We start from the raw sequence: 22,919 nt of genomic DNA on the forward strand, positions 1-22,919 counted from the left end.
TAAAAAGAAAGTTTAAAAAAAAAAAAAAAAAGTAAAAACTCACCCACTGTACCGTTTTAGGTTTAATACATGGAAACAACACAGGTGACAGAGTGGTTCTTCAATGGAGTGAACAAATTTCATGGCATGTGCAACTGTATATGAAGCACTCTGCTTTTGATGCATACTAAGTTGGTTCTTAGATCTTGGACTTTACAAGCATCATAGCTTAAATAAAAGAACTGAAGGATCAGTCTGAATATAAGCTGCCAGGAAATGTAACCGCTGCACAAACGAGAATGAAAACCATGACAAAGAGATTGTGACAACGTGGATTTTCTTTATTTAGGCAACAGCCATATTTTACCACAATGATAAAATCTGGCATCATCCTCGAATATATTCTGATTAAATCCTCAGTTGTTTGACGGTCTGCAAAGAGTAAAATAAAGGTTAGGAGCAAGAACCAACAACACGCTTTAACACTTAATTGACAACACTGTTGATCACTTACTTGGCCCATTCAACATTGAGAATAAGATGATCATATCCAAATCCTGACACTCCTGCAATGGCTCTGGCTGCATCCTCACGACGGTGGAAACTGATGAAGGCAAATCCCTGCAGGAAACAAAGCAGTCGATTAATAAGCCAACTGGACCATTCTGTGCTTCTCATAATCATCAGTCTTAATGTGAATGTCATCAATGACCACGCCAGCTAATCACTTAAAAAGCTAAGGAAAGCAACAATAAAATAAAATAAAATAAAATCAATATCTACACCGTGTGCAAGAATTAGGTTTTGGAATTTCAATGCGTCAATATTAAAGGATGCATGTCTTTGTAATCTTAAGATGAGCACTGACCTTTGATTGCCCAGTGTTCTTGTCCTTGGCCAGGTAGATCCTTGAGATGGAGCCAAATGGTCTGAATAGCTCCTGCAAGTCGGTCTCACGGGTGTCCTCAGACAGATTGGTCACACGAATAGTGGCATTGTCATCAGCTGTAACATGAAAAACATATACTATTGGTGCCGAGCAATGCTCTTATAGCTGTACAAAAATTTATATCATGAAAGGATGTAGAGTAAAAAAAGATGAAACCACTTACACCCACCTCTGCGGTTGGGCTGCATGGACTCGCCCCGCCGCGTGCCTCCATCCCTCAGGCTCGGTGGCACATACTTCCCAGTCTTGCTCTGCGCAGGCGCTGCAGGCTCTGGTTCAGCTGGAGAAAGAGAGGAACAACAAACCATTAAATCTAACAGTGGATCATGAAAAACCAATCAAAATCTGATGATGTGATTGGAGTGCGGATGGTACCAGAGCCAGCAGGCTTTTCCTTGTCTGCGGTGGAAAGTCCAAGCTGTTCAGCCAGCTCCTTCTGCATGGGGCCCAGGGTGTCCTTGTACGGACAGCGGGTGGTCCAATGGTCGCCTTTGCAAATACGACACGACACAATCTTCTGTCCTTTCAGTTTGTTCATGGGATCCTCATCCTGGTCTTGGGCGTTCAAGTCCTGCAAGAGGTAAAATGAGGGGCTGAGTCACAAGCTAAACCGAGTAAATTACAAACCAATACCACAGTTAAAATGTGTTTTCATGCATCACTCGGACTACTTCACATAAATAAGCATCAGCACACACATCTCAAAGCCCACAATGGATGCTCACCTCTTTGCTGGAAATGAAAGTCATGAAGACATCGTCACTGACTGTGGTGGTGGCAACATTAGGACCTGGTGCATCGAACTCAGAGTTGCCAAATTTCTTCCAGTTCTGGAATGAAACAACAATATACGATATAAACACCTGACCTTACCCCAAATGTTGTTCATTCTAAAGCAAAGGCATCTTCAATACATTCAATTTAAATACAGACCTTTCTCCTGGCAACAGCTTTGGAGGCTTTTCTTGTCTCGATCTTGAAGGTCCGCACAATCTAGAGGACAAAAAATAAAGGCAGTTATTGCATAATTCACTTTTTTTTTTTAGAGAAGCATCTTACTTAACTGTAGTCAAATTTGTGGCACTTAGCAACTACTTTACTGCTACATTGTTATGCAGAAATGCAATGAAGCATGCAGTCTATTCAAAGGTCTAGAGAGTGTTGGTGCCACCACCTCATGAAATATCTTAGCTGTTAGGATTATCAATGAAGATTAATCTCAGAGGTGGCAGAAATACTCTGATTAAACAGAACATTACAACATCTATTGCTTTAGCGGTTTTACAAGCCAAATGGCAAAATGTTTGTAGTTTATCAGGATACTCATATTGAGTCCTGGTGTTTGAAATATGCATTAATAAATTAAACTTAAATTACCTTGAACTTCTTTCCATCATCATCTATTTTATATTCCGTGATAGTTTTTATATTTCCTTTGATGGTTTCCTTGGGGGATGGTAGTGTGCCTGACAAACACAATAAGACAATGTAAGGCAAACAAGTCACAAAGGAAAAGAAGCAACTCTAAGAGCTTTACATATGTTGGGCCGATATAAGATCAGCTATCAAGTGACCATTAAAAGATTGCCGGCTGAGTAAACACTGCAAAGAAACTTTTCCACTTGGGATATCAGTCAATCTGACCATCAACACTTCACTCTTCTATGCTGTCAATGTCAATGAAGCAGCCCCAGAACATCTCATCTCTGGGTTACATCTCCAGTTTTCAATTGTACAAACACTCAACTGACACCTAAATGAAAATGTATTACTGGTAAAGACAGAGGTATTTCAGTCTCCGACACAAAGCTTCCTTGCATCAATAGCCATATTTTACGTTTAGCCAGTATCATCTCTTGTGAACTTGCTAACGCTACGCTTGCTAACTTTTAGCCATCTTGCCGTTACCAGTGAACGACACTGCCTACGTCATGAGACTGGGGCCGCAGCATGTCGATATTTCGTCTGTAAACCGTCGATTTATGTCAGTCTCTCCTTAACATATGACCGTTTAAAGATTAGATATCCAAATTATCTAATATACATATGTTTTAAACTCCAGTATTACGCCCAACAACCACGTGGAAGTGGAAGCCGCCTAGCCGGCCTCCTGCTCGGGGTACCAGACTACCAGAGCCATGCTAGCGTTAGCTAACCCAAGCAGCTGCTATTTACCTTCATCTCCTTCTTCCTCGACTTGGTCTGCCCAGCTGGGCTTGGAGCTGGAAAGGGGAGAGATTCATAAGCGATATTAGATCGATACGAGACACAAAATACGAGCAGAAACTACGAAATATCAATAATATAACTCACTCGTCGTATTCAATCGACGGCATCCTCTCAGCTAGCTTAGCTTCAGGACAGCAAAGAGCGGTGCACCGCGAGCCGAGCCGCCACCACACACACTTCCGGGAGGAAAACTTCACAATAACAGCATCACGATTCATGAAAGTTTAGCTTCAAAATAAGAGTCATGCTGCATCGTATTTTTTTTTTCATGCTGAAGGGCAAAAATAATGTAAACATATATGCTGTTTCACTTTATACTGTGTTATATTGTGTTATTGTGTTATATTGTGTACGACATGCTGGAGTCTTTAATGTTTGACATAGGAAAATACTGAGGTTAAAGGCAAACTCAACTTTACACATTGAAGTGTGTTTACAGGTCATGGGGTGTATTTCCGCATCTGTGTATGTGAGAAAAAGCCTCCTCTGTGGCTCCAGAGCTGCATGTAATCTGATAAAGTGGCTGCAGAGATGAGGCTCAGTAGCTCAGTTGCATCGTGGGTATTTTGGGCACCAGGTTTTCAATACATCAGAAATGGAGATATTTCCCTTTTTATTCCACATTCATTTTCAAAACCTGGTGCCTACATTATCCACAATGCAGCTTAGCGATATGAGTGACATCACTGGAGGCAGTTTATCAGATTACATGCAGCTTCCTCCGGAGTCACAAAAGGCTTTATAGTTTATACTACTTTTTACATATGCAGGAGGGTTAGGGTAAGAGTTATTTACACTTTAATGTGTAAAATTGGTGGAGTTACCCTTTAAGTGACAGATAAGATAAGATAAGACAATTGCTAGAGCACTATTTCTGCTTCAAAAATGTGTTTTACTTTATTACCTTTCTCTAGGTTATGTTTTTTTCCCCCTTGATTATCAAAATACTTTTCAAATGTCCACACGTGACCTGAGATTAGGAAATCACTGATAAATATTGCTTCATGAATGAAGTTGTTAACCACTTCCTCAGACAAAACATGCCTGAATCTTTTGATTAAACTGATTTTTTTGGTGATGCCATTATGATTTTATTTGATTGTTTTAAAATATGATTATATTTGTGCTGTTACAGACAAAAATCTCCATTGTTACAACAGTGTAACAAAATGCCTGCGCTTATACACCAACTACTATGGTGTGTAACATAATCACAACTTGGTCAGACACGAAGTAAAAATAAGGCACATTACGACAGCAAATAAATGTTTATTACAGATGGTTAAAGTTAGCAGAGCAATAACTGTCAGCAATAACAACAATAAGAAATAAGGGCAAAATCACCTGTGTAAAAAAATACAGTATAAAATTTCCTTTTTTTTTTACAGCATGAAATAATAATGTACTTCACAGAAAAGTTGTCAAGGAGCATCTCTACCTTGTCATCTCTGTATTGTTTGTGTCCTCCAGGCTCTTCTCACAACAAGCCAGTCTTATACTGTCGAACACGGCCATGTAAAGGATTGGATGGATGCACATGTTCAGAGCTGCCAGTCCCTTGGACACCTGGTACATGTCGTAGATCCAACAAACATCTTGGTTGCCGTTAAGTTTCAGATACAGGTGATGAATCTGAAAGACGTGGTAAGGCACAAAGGAAATGGCATACAGCACAAGCACTGATGCAACCAACAGGGCTACCTTGCGTTTCTCCAGTGTGGTTATACTGACATTTTTCCACACCACCTGAATCACCACACAGTAGGAAGTGAAAGTAACCAGGAAGGGAACCAGACACCCAAACACAGCAAGAAACATTTTGTAGGTCAGATGCGGTCTCTCATCCCCCAGAGTCTTATCACAGAAGGACACACACTGCGTCTTGTTGTTGCGGTCACAAATGGTGGAAAATGTCAACACAGGGCAGGAAATGACTCCAACAATGATCCAGATGATGACACTGACGGCCTTGGCGTGGGCAGGCTTCACATGGGATCGGGTAAAGAAGGGCCACTTGAGGGCCACACATCGGTTCACACTTATCGCCATGATGAAGAAGATGCTCACGTATAAGTTGCAGGTGAAAAGGAACCTCTCGATTTTACACACACCGTTACCAAACATCCAGTGTTTCTTCTGGGAGTAGTAGACAATCAGCAAAGGCAGGGTCAGGACGTAAAGCAAGTCACTGATTGCCAGGTTACACGACAGGACGACACCGGTGTGCCAGTTCCTCCTCTCTCTGACCACCAGCAGCCACAGGGCGAAGATATTCCCCGCCAGGGCCAGAATGAACTCAATCCCATACACTGAGGGCAGCAGGGCCATTTGAAACTGCTCACATTTGGAGAAATTGTGCACCATCTTGATTTCTGTTATTTTGTCTTCGCGCTGCTTTCACACAATTTGTACAGTCCAAAATCTGCAAAAGAGAAGTACAAGTAGATTTCAGTTGACGTCCAATTCATTTTTGATCTAATCATAATTTGTTTTCTGTTACTCAGTATGGGAAGTTTGGAAACATTCATTACATTTACATAAGTGCATTTGTCACAAGAAAGAAACCACAACATATCACCGTCGATAAAGTAAGAATGAAAAAATAGAGACAATTTTCAAGCCCTCATCTGAGCATAGTAGCTGCTTTTTATCAAGGATAACTTACGTACATGAGTGCTATGATTGAAGTGCTAAGAACATACAAGAGCATGTTCGCTTTTGTTTTCCTTTTCAGAGAGAGCATCAATTAAACAAGAACAAAAGGCATTAATGTGCAATGTCAGAAAATGTTTTGTTTTTATATTTAATGTGGAAAGTAAGGAAACATCAGATAGAGCATTATTTTTAAGTAACCATTAAAATATACAATGATAAATGCAGAGAAAAGCAGAAGGTAAGTTAACTGCCACTTACCAGACCCCCAGTGTGGGATGAAGTTCATTTCCTGTGTGGTGGGTGAGAAGACGTGAGCAGTCATTCGACTGACTGTAATTTTCAAAGTGAGAAATGTTTGCGAGTCAAACATGACTTGTTAAACCTAAAAATGTCACTTCCTCTCTTAGGCTGCCCTCTGCATACATTGCACAATTTGAAGAAGCAAAACTGTGAAGAAAACCCACACTTTGGGGATTGGTGATAAATAGCCTGTAGGTCTTGTGTGAATCAGATGTTAACTTTCTACATGCGTCATCAGATGCCTTTTCATATTTCAAAGATCAGGGCAGTGTTGCAAAAACATAAAGTACGGTCAGTCATCTCAGAGCATGCAGGGCACCAGCGTGAACCTCTTTATCTGATTTGTTTAAGGAATGAGATCAGAATGAGTCTAATACCTTTGAGAAAGCTTTTTCAATCTAATCGTGTTACTGGAGCCTCGAGACAATAAAGAGCGGGTTGAAAAAAGAGTTAAATTAGAAATAACCCTTTATTATTCAGTAAATTTAATGTAATATTCTCAAAATGTGTTCAATCTGTTTTATAAGATTCAGGTAAGATCTAGATGAACACTCACTCTGCATCATGTTCAAGTACAGGGATAAAATGTAACTAAGTATATTTAGTACAGCGTTGTACTTCAATTATATTATTTATCTTACTTTTTACTCTACATTTCATAGCTTTAGTTACTAGTGACTTTGTTCAGTGACTGAATGCTGCAGCAGAGCCAGAGCAGCACACTTCTAATCAAATGTCTTTAATCAGCAATCAGATAAGAAAAAAAAGTTATCCCACGCTATACACACAAGGAACTATATGTACTTTACTTGTATTTTTTATACTGAGGTACATTTATTGCCAGAAAGTACTTTTGATATTATTTATTACATTTTTACACAATATCTTTACTTTTAGTTAAGTATGACTTTTGGGTACTTTTTACAACACTGTAAAGTAAAATCAACATAAAAACAGCCATTTTATTTGATCACACATTTACTTAGAAACTAAACTTTATCAGAGCATGTTAGGTTTGACACCAGGTCTCCATGTTGGCGGGCTATTAATCCAATTTGTCATATACAGTAGTAAGAAAAGAAAAAAAAATCAGATTTGAGTATTTTTTGCTACTTTCATCGCTGTTGTTCCTTAAAGATATCGGTGAGGAACTGTTCAGATGGGTAGTTTCAGTTAAATTCCTCTTTCGGGCTCAGGATGTCTCAGTAGTAACGGATAAAGTGAGAATCGTACCTGTGGGGCACATTCATGAGCCGGGGAAACGAACCATCGCAGGACATCCCATTAATTATCAATCACATGCATTTTAAAAACAGATTTTTTGTTTGTCAGTAACCTTGAATACAAAGTTTTAGAGCTGCATTTCAAAAGACATCACACCTATTTGTGCTCCTGTTCAGTTACAAACATTTGTATCAATGAATATTTCCTCTGACTTTGTAAATGGATGACATCTTTCCCCTGGCATGTCGTTTTGTTTTATCCTGTTCACCTACTGTGATCGACTGATGTCAATGTTCCCTTTATACTGTTTTTTTCTGTGAACTAAATGTGAAACAAGTTAATTTACAGTCTTGCAGAAAGAGAAGTTGCTCAAGAGGATCCAAGACCCTGAAACTATCCAACAAATGCCAAGAAACCTGGCTGCACTGATGAAAAAAAATCTTTCAATGAATTGACAATTTTTTAAACAATTTATTGAACAAGTACACATTAATATTAATTCAAACAGTTTGAAAAATATAGCACTTTTGTTCTCCTTTGTCCCTCTGCTGATTTTCAGCAATAATCAGTCTCTGCAGCAGCCATCACTCATTGATGGCAAATGGCTGCTTGCTGCCATCTGGTGCTCAGCATAATAACACATTCAATGTCCAAGTCCAGAGAGAGGAATTAAGAGTTCAGCCTTTTCCTTTCCTCTGTTTGAAGCCTTGCTTCGCTCCTGCACCTCTCTTCTTAAAGCCCGGCTTGGCTTTCTGACCTTTAGATCTGAACGACCCGTCCTTGTTTTTATTCCCACCGAATGTTTTGTTCCCTTCAAATCTCTTCTTTCCACCAAACTTATTGTCCCTATCACCAGCTTTCTTCCCTCCAAATGTCTTTCCTCCAGGCCTCGTTTTCTTTCCAAATGGTTTCTCCCCGTCCCTGGGCTGCTTCCATCCTTTCCCTCCTGGACCGTTTCTCCTTGGTGATCTGGTATCTCTGTCTTTTCTTGGAGGTTGACCAGAGGACATCTTCCTCCTCTTGGCAGTAGGGAACATGTCTGCACAAAAAAAAAGGTGTTTGTCAATAATTAAATTTAAAACAAGAACCAAGAGCTATTAGTTCATAACACATTAATTATATTCACCTTCATCTGGCTCCTGTCCTACAGCCTGTCTGTAGTACTCCACCTCATCGTCAGATTCAACAGCAGCTGGCTGATTGTTCTGGGTCCCCGGATCCTCCACCTCGCTGTCCTCTTCAGCCTCGGCAAGTTTCCTCTTAATGCCTTCCAGGCTCTTTTTCCTGTTATAAGTAAAGAAATGTTACTTTTTTACACTTCAACCAAATTAAAAATGTAGACGGCAGAGGGGTCGATGGATATACAAGGTCAAATTACTTGTTCTCTTCTTGTTTCTCTTTCTTCTTAGCAACGTTCTGCTCCTGCTTTTTCCGACGACCCTCTTTGTCTTTAAGCTGGGCCTCCTTTCTGTTCAGGATCTCCTGTATCTCCTCCTCCGTCTTGGAGACTGGAAAACATAGTACATAACAATCGGCGTTAAAAGACAATCTGTAACAGATCTAAATAAGCAGCTGTGTTATATTCTGATGTATCAGTAAGCGTTTACTTTTAGAGAGTATTCATAGAGTTCATACAGATTTTGTCATCATGTACACCAGAACACATCAAGCGGAGAGATAAATGAAGTAGTGGACTCACTCATGGCGTGATAAAGGATGCTCCCCTCTCCCATGCCTTCTTGTATCTTCGTCAGCTGCAGCGTCATGCGAGGACCAATCTGAGGTCAACACAGAAACAGTTCAGGCTTCACTCAAGCATCTTTGTCATATTGTTTTCAAAAGTTCAATATCAAAGTGCAACAGCGCCCTCTTCTGGCACTTTTTGGGATACCAGCTGAACATGTTGAGAATCCTCCAGGCCTGAAAATCTGCTCCACCATTTTATTTACTTTACCTCCGGGTGAAAAAATGTGGAGACGCACCCACTGCAAGCTTCGTAGCCAATTACGTTGTTTTAATTATTTATATTTTTAACATCGACTTTAAATGACTGAATGAATTTTCTCCGAGCTGAAATGAAATGAAATGACACTGAGCATATATTGGGTAAAAATGTAATATTTTCTGGCTTCAGTCATGCAGAAAATTGATTCTGGTCTCTGGCTGATCAACAGGTGCAGCTCTAAAAGATTTGTTGAGTCTTGGGAAAATTAAGACACTAAGAGGCTCTAACGAGCACTTAACCTTCAAATGGCAACCTTTTATTTCATATCTTAACGACTCGTCTGCGCTATCACCTGAATGACAAAACTATTTTTGCCCTTATATGCAGTGTCTTTGTTTGGCTTTTGTTTCTCTGTTTATTCCTGTCTGCTGACTGTTTGGATAGCAGATTGTATCCCCCTTGTTCTGTCTTTTTTAATTTTCTATCTGGATTATAAATTTGTACCATATATACTCACTACAAGCAAACGTAAAGGCCAACTGTGTTGACTTTGGGCAGATGGGTGTTTAGGACTTTTTCTGTTGCCACTTGTTTGTGGAAAAAGGACATTTTGAGTTGGACTGAGTATCTTAATTGTGTTGCGTTGCCACCAATAAAAAAGTTCAAATAAAAAGTTGCACACTCACCTCTGTCAGACGGACGGCGCTCTGCTGGGACGCCATGTTGCCTCGGCCAGAGTAGACCTGTGGCAGTTCAGTGATGTTGTGCTCCCCGTCTTGTTCTGCTTCACTTTCCGAAAGGTTCGCCCCCCTGAAGAAAGAGCACAAAACAGCTCATCAGATACTTCAGCTGCAGACTGCCTACAGACTCGGCGCCCTTTCACCTCAAGACCGACAAATACACCTTAACCAGAACCTTACTTCATCAGCAGCTCACTGATGTCCTCAAACTTGTTCATGTTGGGGAACCTCTCCTGCATCAGCTTCTTGACTCCTCGGCTCATTCCAACAGGGACGACCTTCAGGCTGCTGCGGGTTGTGAACACGATCACATCGGTCAGGGAGGCATTTAAATCAATAAACAGAAATCTGATCATTGTGTGGAGGCTCATCAGTGCGTTTACTTTGAACATACATCACTGAACAGTCATGTTACGCTATATGTCATCATCTGAGCCCAACCTTCACTGAAAATTAAATCTATGCGTGCATGGTGATAGTCTGAAAGGCAACCCTTTTTTTTGTTGTTTATTTTTATTTACAAACTAAGAAACATATTGACAGTTTGAAGGCAATAAATCAACAAGACTAAGTGATGTTTTCAGGGCTGCGTTGTAAGAAATCTTAGTTGTTCAACCTTCACATTTCAAACATCTGAATCTTAATTTTAATCCTCTTTGTTTAAACAAGCTTTTTAAAATTTTATTCTAGCTTATTAATCGTGAATATTAAGAAAACAGTTAGACATTTTACACCATTTTTAAGAACATTTTATAGGCCAAACAATCAATTGATAAAATAATCAACAATAAAAATAACCTTTGGTTGCAGCCCTGTCACCCAGCCATACACTATCATTTAAGTTCAACTTCAAACTGAAGCTATCTGCTAATTACCTAAAACATACTAGCAAAACTGAGAAAACAATAACTGACTGTTTACGACTAAATATGTTTTACTTACTAGTGTCGAAATTCAATTTCCTGGGACTCTGGGTCGTAATTTATCAGCACACATCTCTTGATATTGTTGAGGTTTACCTGGAAAACAAAAACACACTCATTTGTTTTTGCTAGAAGTCTGTGTTAAACTTCTATAATGCAAAATGACTCGAGGATTCAAAAATCAGAAAGCGTTTACTTTTCAGAAATCTTCAAAGGTAATCTCAGAAGACTATACTGTCATCATGCCAACAAGGCTTTAAATCCTGAGTCAAGGCAACAATAATACAGTAGTTTTGTTGAAAAAAAGTACCTTGTGCACATTAATGGAAGGAAACATGTTTTGAAACATGGAGGCCATGAGTTTGACATGCATGCCCTCAGATGAAAAGTTGTTGAGGATGAGCAGCGGATGGTGTGTGAACTGCTGCTCGTGCATCCTGTGCTTCTTCAGAGTGGAGACGACGTCTTTGATGAGACAGTACTGAAAGAAAAGGAAGTCTTTATAAAAATGGAGACAAATTCAGAGTTATAGATGACTTTTGCAGTTTGGGCACATCAGTGCGTTTACTTTGAAAACATCACTAACAGTCAAGTATTTAAAGCTGTCGTCATCTGAGCCCACTTGTTTACTGTTCTAGTGTTTTCTTTATGAGCTCATATATTTACCTTGAGCACTCTGAAGTGAAGCGTGGGACCTTTGGGAAGTCGAGCAAGTCTCTGAAAAGCACAAGAAATGTGTTGTTGGGTGGACGGTGTTACAGGACCAACATAGCAAAACTGTGCAGTCCCCCAGTACCAGTGGCTTACCATGTTGACACTGGTGGGCGTCTTGCTGAAGACGATGAAGTGAGTCACTCCCAGTGGTCCTGCGATGGCCACAAAGTCTTTCAGCACGTTCTTCTTCTTAATCTGGGACCAAGACAAACAGTTATAATACAACAGACATAATGAGTGTCACACAGCACAAGGGGGGGAAAAAAATCATCTTTAAAGAACTCAAGCAAACCTCAACATTTTACTTTAAAGTTAAAATAATGCCAATGTTGAGCACACATCTGCACCCATGATGCCATTTAAAGCAACCAAAGGAGTTGACATTTCACTTTTTATTTAAATTAAGCATTATGGCCCTGCTCCAGCAGCTACACAGGCGCATGTACAGTCACATATCTGCTGCTACAGACCTTCAGAGACTCTGCAGTGTACGGCTCCATGACTCTGCGCACGTCCAGGATGAGCTGACCCACGTTTTTCCCGATCTGACCCCGGTGAAACACGAAGGAGTGGGGGACGGCTGAGTAGACCTCCTCGGCCACATGGTTGGCCGTTGACCGGGCTTTCTTCTGGTTCTTGGTCTGAAATCACGAAGGCCACATATTTATTATCGTGAGAGGAATTTTAAAGTGACGTTTGACAGACAGCTTGCTTTGAAGAGGACGATTAAAGCTCACATTTAACATTTAGCTAGCACACCAGCTAACACTTAAACATCGTGTCATGTTTACTATACCATATCATCTTTGTTACACATTCAACCCCGACTGCAGCTAAACATTAGGTTTCTCATTCAATATAGGTAACATTAACAGAAAACGAAAAATGATGTGCCTCTCGTGCTAAGTTTTGATCATGCTAGCCATCAGTTGAGGCTAGTCTGTGAGCACAGGCCGTTACATACCTTGGATTTCCCCATTATTCAGCGAGATGTACAGCAGCTGAATGCAGTCCACAAAGTGACACTAACTGTTACTACACTGTATTTATGCTGTCAAGAAAAACTCCGCTCATTGTGCCTGAAAATTCAGCCTACAACCGCTGGAACAACTCAACTACGAAGTCGACACGACGCCTTCCACATGGTTCTACCGCGTGTCACACACTAATGTGTCCGTGTTGCTCACGTCTGATATAAGTTCCTAGCAAGAGTGAGCCGCGTGTACAGGAGGAGAGTTTTTCTGGAGATCTTATTGCTGAATTCACAGATATAGATATGTCTTGTACCTTTTGTAAACAAAGTATAGAAACAATCTTTTTTGACTTAAATATAAAAAAATAAATATATAAAAAATATAACCCACTAACTTTGCCTACTCGCTTAACCTAAAATAAATTGTTTGTTTCTTTAATAATCCAGATAACAGCAAGCTTGAGTATGTTATCAATAATGTAATTTTATAATTCAATTTATTGTTACAAAAAACAGTAACATTATTTGTTACAACTGTATTGATATCGATCTGAATAGGCCAGTCTGTGTGACAGTTGACCTGCATTTAGAAGTACGAGTGTTCACTGCCCTCCAGTGGCCATATTTTGAACTGCAACGCTAGCTATATAAATCCATGTTACCTGGAGCTAGCATGATTGCTGTCCACTAGCGGTCACGGTTGGAGCCTACGACTACATATTATTCTGTGAGAATAATAATAATAAGCTTATATGGATTATTGTATATATTCGTAGTGTCCTTGATACTTATGTGAACAGTGTACATTAATAAGCAGTAAAGGTTTAAATCGATTCGGTCACGGCAATACGTGTATTTATAATCACGAGTCGTTGCTGCCCTCTAGTGGTAACACCGAGAAACTGCAACGATAAATTCGTTAAGCCAGCGTCAATGCAGAAATAAGACTTCCGGCAAATGCCTTCAAAATAAGTGACCAAAGCGAAGCAATCAAAGGAAGTGATCCGAAAGAAACACATTCATAGATTTCTAGTGGCAGTTAGAGGCTACAACTCCACAATCTCCACTGGGGAAATTATTTATATTAATATTGATATAAACAGAGTAATTTATTGACCTCCTCTCAGGTTTCTTCACTTTGTTTGTCCTCCATTTCTTCACTTCATTATTAACCAGAAATGTGTGACTTAAGTCATTTGGTCCAAGTCTCAAGCAAGTCCCAAGTCATTTTTTAGGGCTTTGATTTTTGTATTATAGTTACTGACATTCATTTAAATAAATTTGGCCTGTAATCTTGGTGTCATGTAAGCTTATTTATCATTATTACTATTGCCTTAGTGTGTTGCATAGAACAAAAGTATATACAACACTGAATATAATTAAAAAAAAGACAACAGTAGTCTACATATTATTATATTATATAAAAAAAGAACAACAGGATCAGTGATAATGAACTTACCTTCCTGAACCTTAGTGATGTTTTAATAGCTGTAATTTTCCAACTGAAGAATGCGGAGCTGTAGATTTAAGCTGTCACCACCAGAGAACAATGAGCATTATCATTTGTTCATCTGCTCTCTGCAGCGATTGCTTCAGTGTGGCCCCTTTATTTTGAAATCACCTAGAGGGAGTGTTCTCAGGATTTTATGTTTGCATTGACGACGGCCACAAGAGGGCGCCAAACACACGGGATTGTATTTAATATTTACACCCTGGTGCATCCTCATCAACTAAATCCCACTGACACACACCGGCACTGACAGGTAAAACTTACTGATGGTCAAAAAATAGAATAATAGCAACCAGTAAACTGCTCTCATGTTTATTTCACAACGGGGAAAACAGAGATAAAACTGCACTGTTGCATCCTGTCACTGTTCCCCTTTGTGGTGAAACATCTGTTAGTCAGTGTTTAAGCTAACCAATTCACTCTTCAGTCATTTATTTAGCTATTTATTCTTTTATGGCCAAAAAACACATCTAAACGTGCTTATTGTTATTTTTGTGCGCAGTCATACATTTGTTATCGTCCACAGACCAACATAAAACAGGACCAAGAGCCTACCTAAAATGGAGATACTCATTTGAGATCCTACACAGTGAGAATCAGACAAAACAAAACATTATTCTACATAATAAACGCTAAGCTTAATGAAGTTTCAATGATTCAGTTTTTAAAAAAGCTGTCACGATTGCAATGTTCAGTTGATGAGAGGGAAAAGGGTTTTGTGAAGTGAATTGAAAAGTGGCAGCAGAAAGTAAGAGACCAAGAGGAAGTCTACAAGCTCCAGTGAAACCACAAAGAAGAACAGAAGTTAGGCTGTGGTATGAACACTTCCCTGAAGTTTGAACTTTATTGAAGAATGTAACACACTCACTGATGCTGTTTGGGAACTGTACCTTTCAAAAATCCCAACCCGAGCCCACAGTCCAGCAGCTAGTGGTTTGACCTGTTACACTGAACTCATTGACCTGTGTGACTCTGCCATGTTGGAGGGCCGGCTGTGAAAAAAATGGGTTGATATTTTAAGTATTAAGGCTCTGCAGAAGTGCAGAAGTGCAGAAGTGCAGGCGTCACTCCAGATCTACATGACATCACTCAACAGTTGTGAGATCATTTCACAGTTTTAAAAAAACTAGCGCTGATGAGTGTTTTTTTTTTCTTTTTTGCAATCTGACCACACAATCTGTCTCCACCTTAAACCTGATGCCTACTGATATCACAGAGTGGGTGTAACATCCGCGCAACAGAATTTAATCATCCAGCTCACAACTTTTGATGGTATCGTATTGATAAGATTTTTATGAAGACACATCTTTTTAAAAAAAAATAACACCTACAGAGCTTGTAGAAAGGTGCAGAATAAAAGTTCGTTTTCTTTAAAAACAGGAAACTGCACACAACAATCTTTAAAAATTTGTTTAATTGCAAAGATACTATGATTTCTAGAGCCTGACTGATACTGCATTTGTGGGGGCGATGGTGCAAAATGCAGAATATATGCATAAACACATATTTTTTTGCAATGATCCTTCAAATGTATTTATACAAAGATACATACATAATTGAGGAAGGATAATTTACCTTTTAACTTTATTCTTGATTTTCCAAAGTTACATCTCTGCACTGAAACAGTAAACTTAGCAAGCATTTGTTTCTGCAGAATGTCCTGTAAAATAATAAATCAATAAATATAGTACAAAATATAGGCTGATTCCGACATGTCTGTGATACACCAATATCTATAATAATGGCCGACATATTAGTCGGGCTGTTATCATATCCAGTAGAAAGTCACTGCAGTGCTGCTGCAGTCTACTCTGTGGGTGACAAGCTGCTCGCATGTAGAGCCGTGGATCTCTATACACCAGAACATTAGTCTGGAAAATGAAAGTTGAAACAGAATTTGTAACATTTTTCAGACTCGTCTGATCCTCCATTAAAGATAAAAGTGTCAAACTTGCTGGCTCCACTGAAGCTGCTGCATTTATGATGAAAACATTTAAATTCTAACCACCATAATATAATAGTGATTGTTATGGAGTCATAAAAAACAGCAAAATATAAAATAATCAAAAATACATCCACCAACCAGCAACATTCAAACGATGCTCATGAATGTGTTGTCCTGACAGAAGTCTAGTGTACTTTTGTTTAAGTTGCGTCTATTCTTTAAGAAAACGAGCTGTTGGTCCGAATCTTTCACAGAGCTGAACAACAGAAAACCAATCTTCAGCCGTCTTCTCTAGCCAGAAGAAGTTTGTTTTTATCTTCTCAAATGTGACTCTTCGATGGCTTGATGCACATGTATGCATTTTTCATTATTTTCTGACATTTTTTAGACAAAATGATTCATCGGTAAATATAAGAAGCAATCAACACATTCATGGATAATGAAAATAATCACTGGCTGCAGCCCTCGTGTAAAACTCTGCATTTGAATACCACACCAGCTCAGCTCCTGATGGGATAGTCTGTGGCAGGACAGCAGGTTGTCGGCCGAGGGAGGAGACATCCCAGGATTCCTGCACTGAGCTCCAGTTAAACAACAAGTGGGAGGCGGCGTCATTGGGATAGTTTGTAATTATTTGTCTCTTCCTCAGAGATCCTGAGGCAGATCCCCGGGAGAAGAAGAGGAGGTCGTCTAGCTGCTGACAGAACTTTTTCTGACTCAGGTTTTTTGTTGAGCCACATCCTCTGCCTTCATCTTCACCTCAACAGACACCTCTCAGTCTTAAAGATGTGACTTTTCAAAATGCGTTAGTCTTTATTTTACCTGTTTTACACTTTTGCTTCCTGGGAGCTGCAGCGACACTCTGGAACGGAACGAAGACATCCCCAACACTTTTCAGCTGCTACGGTGAGTTCCTGTCAGTATAATCCACTGAAATGCACCGGTTAAGGAATCTGAGGCTGCACTTGGACAAATAAACCATGAGCCGGTTAAAGACATGTTAATCAGCTCTGACTCTGTGGTTTCATTCAGAAAAAAAGATCTTTGTTTGAGGTGATGTGTCTCTATGCAGAGAGAGTTTAGTGTCAGATGGCAGTAATGACCTGTTTGTATTCATGTGTTTATGGTGTTGACTGTGGTTGTTGTGGTTGGATGTGGAGCTGACTCTTCTGTTGACACTGAGGTGGAGGTGTGTTGATTCTGGCTGGTTGATGTTGACTGTTGTCCCTTCAGTGTTGACCTGCTAATAAATTCCAGCTGGGGGGAAAAGTGTGTACTTTGCAAAGAAACATCTGGTCCTGCGACAAACAGTTTCACTGAATACTAAGTTGAGTTTGGATCGATCCGTTCTAGTTTAGATATCAGATTTATAGGCAAAGGGGGTGAGGTCACGATCCATAGTCTTGTTGATTGATCACATTGTCACTTTCCAACTGCGCTTTTCAAAATTCTCTTTACTTCTGAACTCACTTGTACAGATGTACTCATTAGTAGTTGATAATGTGTTGCTGTTCACTTGATTTGTTCAAGTTTTCCCAAAACATTAAAGGAGTTACCAGCAGTTTGCTCTCCTCCACCTGTTTAGAAATTAAGTCAACTTTTAAGCTGCAGTTTTTGACTCCTTTATTTACACATTGCCGTGTGTTTACAGGTCTTGGGGAGTGCTGCTGCAGTGAAAAAACAAGTAGTATGAAGCTTTTTTGTGGCTGCAGAGGAAGCTGCACGTTATCTGATAAATTGCCACCAGTGATGACGCTCAGTGGCTAAGTTGCATTGTGGGTAATGTAAGGAGGGCTGCAACAAATGATTCCTTTCATTGTCGATTTATTGAGTGGTCTATAAAAATGTCAGAAAATGATGAAAAATGTCCATCAGTGTTTCCAAAAAGTCCCAAGATGACATCCTCAAATGTCTCAGTTCTTCCACGACGTAGAGATATTCAGGAGAGAAATCAGAAAATATTCACATCAAGAAGCTGATGTGGAAGAAATGAGACTTTTATATATCTCTGTTCTGCTGTAACGAGTTTGATCATTTGTTTTCAAACTGTCTATAATGAGTCAAATAGTGTTGGAGGAGTGGAATTAAGTTTTGGTTTGAATAATTTGTTAAGGAACAGAATGCAAATTTCTCATTTACCAGCTTCTTAAATGTGAATATGTTCTGGTGTCTTTCCTCCTCTATGACAGTAAAGTGAATATCTTTGGGTTGTGGAGAGTTGACAACGTCATCTTGGACCTTTGGAAAACACTGATTTGACATTTTGACAGTTTTCTGACATTTTATAGACCAAACAATTCATCAACCAATCCAGAAAATAATAAACACATTCATCAAAAATGAAAAGAATGGTTAGCTGCAGCCCTCCCTACATAACCCAGAATGCAACACCAACAAGAACAATATAATAATAAACAGTGGATTGGTGCATCTCTAATACAAATCTTTTATCAGTGTGTTTCTGAATGATTCATGTTCAGTCAAAGATGACCAGGTGTTATATCTGAGGTAATTCTCCTCTTGTTCTCTCCTCCTCCTCCAGGGTGACCTCAGAAGCTGAACACCTTCATGGAGAAGACACTGACATTAGGTCTGACTCTTTTCTTGACTCTTTGTCTGGACGTGGCTGCAGCTGGAGGACGGAAGGATGGGGAGAACGGTCAGAAACGTTCATCACGATCTTCGGATACTAAAGGAGGCCGCTGCTCCTACACCTTCATTGTTCCGCAGCAAAAACTGACAGGAGCTCTGTGTCTGAACACGCAGCCTGCTGCCACCAACCACACGGAGGTGGCAGCGCTGCGGGTGGAGCTCGTACGGCAGCAGGAACAGCTGGAGAAGCTCCGTGGCCAGCTGGAGCAGGAGGGGTCCCTCGCCATGGAGGTCAGAGCCCTGCGCAAAGAGAGCAGCAGCATGAACTCTCGTATCGCCCAGCTCTACGCCCAGCTGCTGCATGAAGTCATACACAAGAAAGACCAGGCTGTGGAGCAGCGAAGGGTGGAGAACCTCCTGCTGAATGCCACGACACAGGTGAGCAGAAGCCACAGTGCTTGTTGATGTGTAAATCTGTTGATGTTTAAAGCTTCATCTAATCCTCAACTGTGGTGGAACATCTCAGGCACTGCAGGTGTCCAGTAACTACAGGGAGCTGGAGAAGAAATATGGAGCCCTCACCTCCATGATGAGCTCCCAGAACCAGTTTATTGCTCGTCTGGAGAAGCAGTGCCAGTGCAGGGACTCCACCCAGTCCACCCTGGTAGGAAATAATCTGCAGTCTGCATGTTGCAAATTTATGCAGAGTGATTTTTACACAGTAGCTGAGAATGATGTGTTGGTTTTGTGTTGGTCTGGACAGGTGACGACTGAACCTCCAAAGAGCCAGTCTAACGTGCATCCTAATTACAGCTCCGAAGCCAACGAAATGACCAATGACGTTCAAAGGGACCAAAGTGCTCCATCACCACCACAGCAGCAAGAAAAAACAGCTCATTCTCTCCCCACCACTACAGCCCACACCCCTACAGACCCTCCTTTCATTAGCTTCCCCGTCACAAAGACTCCAGGTACGTCAATGTCAAGCACATTCTCTAGTAAAAATACTTGACTAGACCTAAAAGTTCAGCCCAAAATCACAAAATATATTATTCCTCTTACCTGTAGTGCTATTTATTCATTCAAATTGTTTTGGTGTGAGTTATAACATTGTGCGGCTCATAGAGTGAGACTCCTGCCTGCAAATCAGCTAACTTTTCGTTGATATCCGACCAAATGGCTCAAATGCTGATAATAGAGCGAGTCATTTCGCAGGGATTGTGATGCTCAAATAGGTTTTATAGCTGCTTTTTCACAATGTAAGCTTATGGGAAAGTCTTTATGGGCCCCTGTGCATCATGTGATGTTGTAATTTCATGCTTTGGCCACAATGTCAAATTTAAATTTAAAGCCTGGCCTACTTGTTTTCTAGCCAACTACACCGTATCACTGTGCAGAAGGAAGTGTGAAACTGCTTACCGATGAGAGAGAGGTTTGTGGGTGTGGTTCAGTCAAAAAAAAAATAGTTCCTTTGAGAAACTGCTCACATCAAGATCTGCGGATTTGAACACTGTCTACTCCCATTATTTTGGAGATATCTCGACAGCCAATACCTCCAAAACTTTGTATCTAACACCAGAACAGTGTAGGTAGATAAATAGAGCTACAGGTGAGAAGAAATATACATATTTTTGATTTAGGGTCGAACTGTCCCTTTAAAGCTGTGTGTATAAGTGTGTCAATCTTCCGTCCGAGTTATTTAGCTGCTTAGATAAGCAGAAGCTGAAGGAGTCAGTGACCTGCTGGTAGGAGGCCTATCTCTCTGGGAATGCCTAAACATGTGAGACAGCTCGCAGCTCTTATCAGAACAGAGAGGATTTTATAATGAAGACACACTCATGGGCACACAAATGAAACCCAGCATTTGTCGGAGCTTTAAATTACACTGTGACTGTTCGCTTGCACAACAGGAATGCTTGAAATGACAAAGCAGAGGAGTCCTTTCAACATGTCAGCAGAACCAATAGTGACCACACCATCTAAGTGACTCACCACTTCCTAAAAGGCCTGATGACAGACCATGCATTGCCAAACTGTCTTGTTTTTGTGTCAGGGAAGACCATTAAACGTTATCGCTTTGTTTAGGAGACTTTCCTCCATGTGTGCATTTTCTCAGTGCAACTATGTTCGTCTTATCAGTGTGACATGAGACACTGAACATGTGTTGGGGAAAAATTCCTCAGCTCTAAACGGAGAAGCTGAAGTTGTTACGGTTACTTAACCTTAAAAAGTAAAGGATTTCAAAATGTTACATTACTACATAGATTTGCATACTGCCTTTCATATTACAGCTCCTCCACCCTCACTTGGTTGCACATACTTGTTTTCCATCTCAGGGCCGTGGCGGGACTGCCAGCATGTTCTGGAATCAGGTGAGACCACCAGCGGGATCTACCTGCTCCGCCCTCAGAGTGCCAACCGCCTCCTGCAGGCCTGGTGTGAGCAGAGTCGGGCTCAGGGAGGCTGGACGGTCATCCAGAGGAGGCAGGATGGGTCGGTCAACTTCTTCAGGACTTGGGAGCAGTACAAGGTGAATCCACAAACCTGCGAGTCTGCAAAACACACTGGGGTTAACAAGGCCAAGAGGCTGCAGACAGTCTAACAAGGTTTTGAGCTGAATCCTACCATCAGCGTGCTAACATGTGCACGATGACAATGCTAACATACTTGTGTTTAGCAGGTATAATTGTTACCATGTTCACCATCTTAGTTAATTTTTACCGTATATACGCGCATGGAGCATTATCTCGACACTTAACTGAATCATTAAACTTGACACATTTTACCCGGATTATAATGAATTATCGTCACTCATTACATGTTTCGATCAACCCTAATAAATGTGTTTTCTTGATTTCCATCCATCCATCCATCCATCCATCCATCCATCCATCCATCCAGTATTTGTTGAGTTGATCCTTATAGAGGCTAAATACAGAGAGGAAGAACCAGAGGATCACCAAAGTCAGGAGGATGCATCATCTGGAGAGCGTTAATGTATTTACAAATTACATGGCAATCCGTCTAATAGTTAAAATATTTCAGTTTGGACCCAAGTGGTGGGCCAAACAACAGACTGACATTGTTCCATGATGATTGTTCCATGCAGCTATCATGGCTCAAAGTAAAGGAATTCATCACAATGAACATTACAGAGTTACCGTTTAAGATTTAGGATTAAGTCTTCATCGTCGTTGTGTAAAAACTTGGAAACAGCAAAGCATTTTCCTGAGCTACACTGTGCAGAATATACATAAAAATAGTCGAGTCACTAAGAATAAAATAGCCATTTAAATTTCACACCATTAATCTGTAATGTTAAAAAATGAATACTTTTCCTCAGATTAAACCAGTGTGTTCGTGTGTTGCAGCAAGGCTTTGGGAACCTAGACGGAGAGTACTGGCTCGGCCTGGAACACCTCTACTGGATGACTAAACAGGCCACGTATAAGCTACGGGTGGCTCTGGAGGACTGGCAGGGCCGGCAGGTGTTCGCTGAGTATGACAGCTTCCTCCTGGAACCGGAGAGCGACTGGTACCGACTGCGGTTGGGACAGTACCACGGCAACGCAGGAGACTCCCTGTCGTGGCACAACAACAAGGCCTTCACCACTCTGGACCGAGACAAGGACAGCTACACAGGTCTGCTCTCCCTCTGCCACTGTTTGTCAGCTCTCTGTTTCACTTTCTCTATTAATATCCCCTCTTCTGTTGTGTCAACAGGAAACTGTGCTCATTTCCAAAAAGGAGGCTGGTGGTACCACATGTGTGCCCACTCCAATCTGAACGGGGTGTGGTATCGGGGTGGACACTATCGCAGCCGCTACCAGGACGGGGTCTACTGGGCAGAGTTCCACGGAGGGTCCTACTCCCTCAAACGAGTGACCATGATGATCAAACCCACATAACACAGTTGCATTATGGACATAAGTGAGAAATGTAAAGATGAACTGAGGTAGACATATGTCGAGGGCCTTATATAATATGTTAACCTCGTACAGTGTTGAGCCAGTCACATAAAAAATGTCACCACATGTTGATTAGAGGCCTGTCAATGACTTGTTAGTGAATCATTAAATAGAGTTGTCTTTCCTCTGTGATGCAATTTCCTGACAAAATTTGATATTTTCCAATTTGCAATGTACTTTTCAATAAAATTATGCCACAATAGCTCCTGAATGACATTTTTAAAATACTGGAGAAACAATACTATGAAAGATTGCACAAATATGGGAGGAGAT

The 22,919-nt window shown here is 40.6% G+C and overlaps 3 protein-coding genes across 3 annotated transcripts; 1 reads left to right on the top strand and 2 right to left on the bottom strand.

The window, feature by feature from the left end:
* Window positions 1-489: 489 nt before the first annotated feature.
* eif3g (eukaryotic translation initiation factor 3, subunit G) lies at window positions 490-3,327 on the bottom strand (the record flags this gene model as incomplete). Its single annotated transcript, XM_084370514.1, has 9 exons — window positions 3,242-3,327; window positions 3,104-3,150; window positions 2,306-2,394; window positions 1,862-1,921; window positions 1,654-1,758; window positions 1,304-1,499; window positions 1,098-1,208; window positions 848-984; window positions 490-600 (listed from the first exon to the last, which is right to left on the bottom strand). Exons 1-9 carry the CDS (start codon window positions 3,262-3,264, stop codon window positions 490-492), a joined length of 879 nt encoding a protein of 292 aa, XP_084226640.1. The 5' UTR covers window positions 3,265-3,327.
* Window positions 3,273-12,822, bottom strand: LOC311268510 (uncharacterized protein; the record flags this gene model as incomplete). The annotated part of the gene is made up of 14 exons (XM_084372189.1): window positions 12,623-12,822; window positions 12,129-12,299; window positions 11,752-11,853; window positions 11,611-11,661; window positions 11,255-11,425; window positions 10,964-11,040; window positions 10,202-10,309; window positions 9,968-10,091; window positions 9,036-9,114; window positions 8,715-8,844; window positions 8,463-8,620; window positions 8,017-8,375; window positions 4,596-5,548; window positions 3,273-3,348 (listed from the first exon to the last, which is right to left on the bottom strand). Exons 1-14 carry the CDS (start codon window positions 12,635-12,637, stop codon window positions 3,273-3,275), a joined length of 2,574 nt encoding a protein of 857 aa, XP_084228315.1. The 5' UTR covers window positions 12,638-12,822.
* Window positions 12,823-16,682: 3,860 nt separating this feature from the next.
* Window positions 16,683-22,825, top strand: angptl6 (angiopoietin-like 6). The gene is made up of 7 exons (XM_084371221.1): window positions 16,683-16,992; window positions 18,629-19,116; window positions 19,205-19,342; window positions 19,442-19,649; window positions 21,015-21,208; window positions 22,050-22,320; window positions 22,402-22,825. Exons 2-7 carry the CDS (start codon window positions 18,655-18,657, stop codon window positions 22,584-22,586), a joined length of 1,458 nt encoding a protein of 485 aa, XP_084227347.1. The 5' UTR covers window positions 16,683-16,992; window positions 18,629-18,654; the 3' UTR covers window positions 22,587-22,825.
* Window positions 22,826-22,919: the final 94 nt, after the last annotated feature.

The sequence above is a fragment of the Pagrus pagrus genome (assembly GCF_965226575.1).
Source record: "Pagrus pagrus genome assembly, chromosome: 13".
Taxonomy (NCBI): domain Eukaryota; kingdom Metazoa; phylum Chordata; class Actinopteri; order Spariformes; family Sparidae; genus Pagrus; species Pagrus pagrus.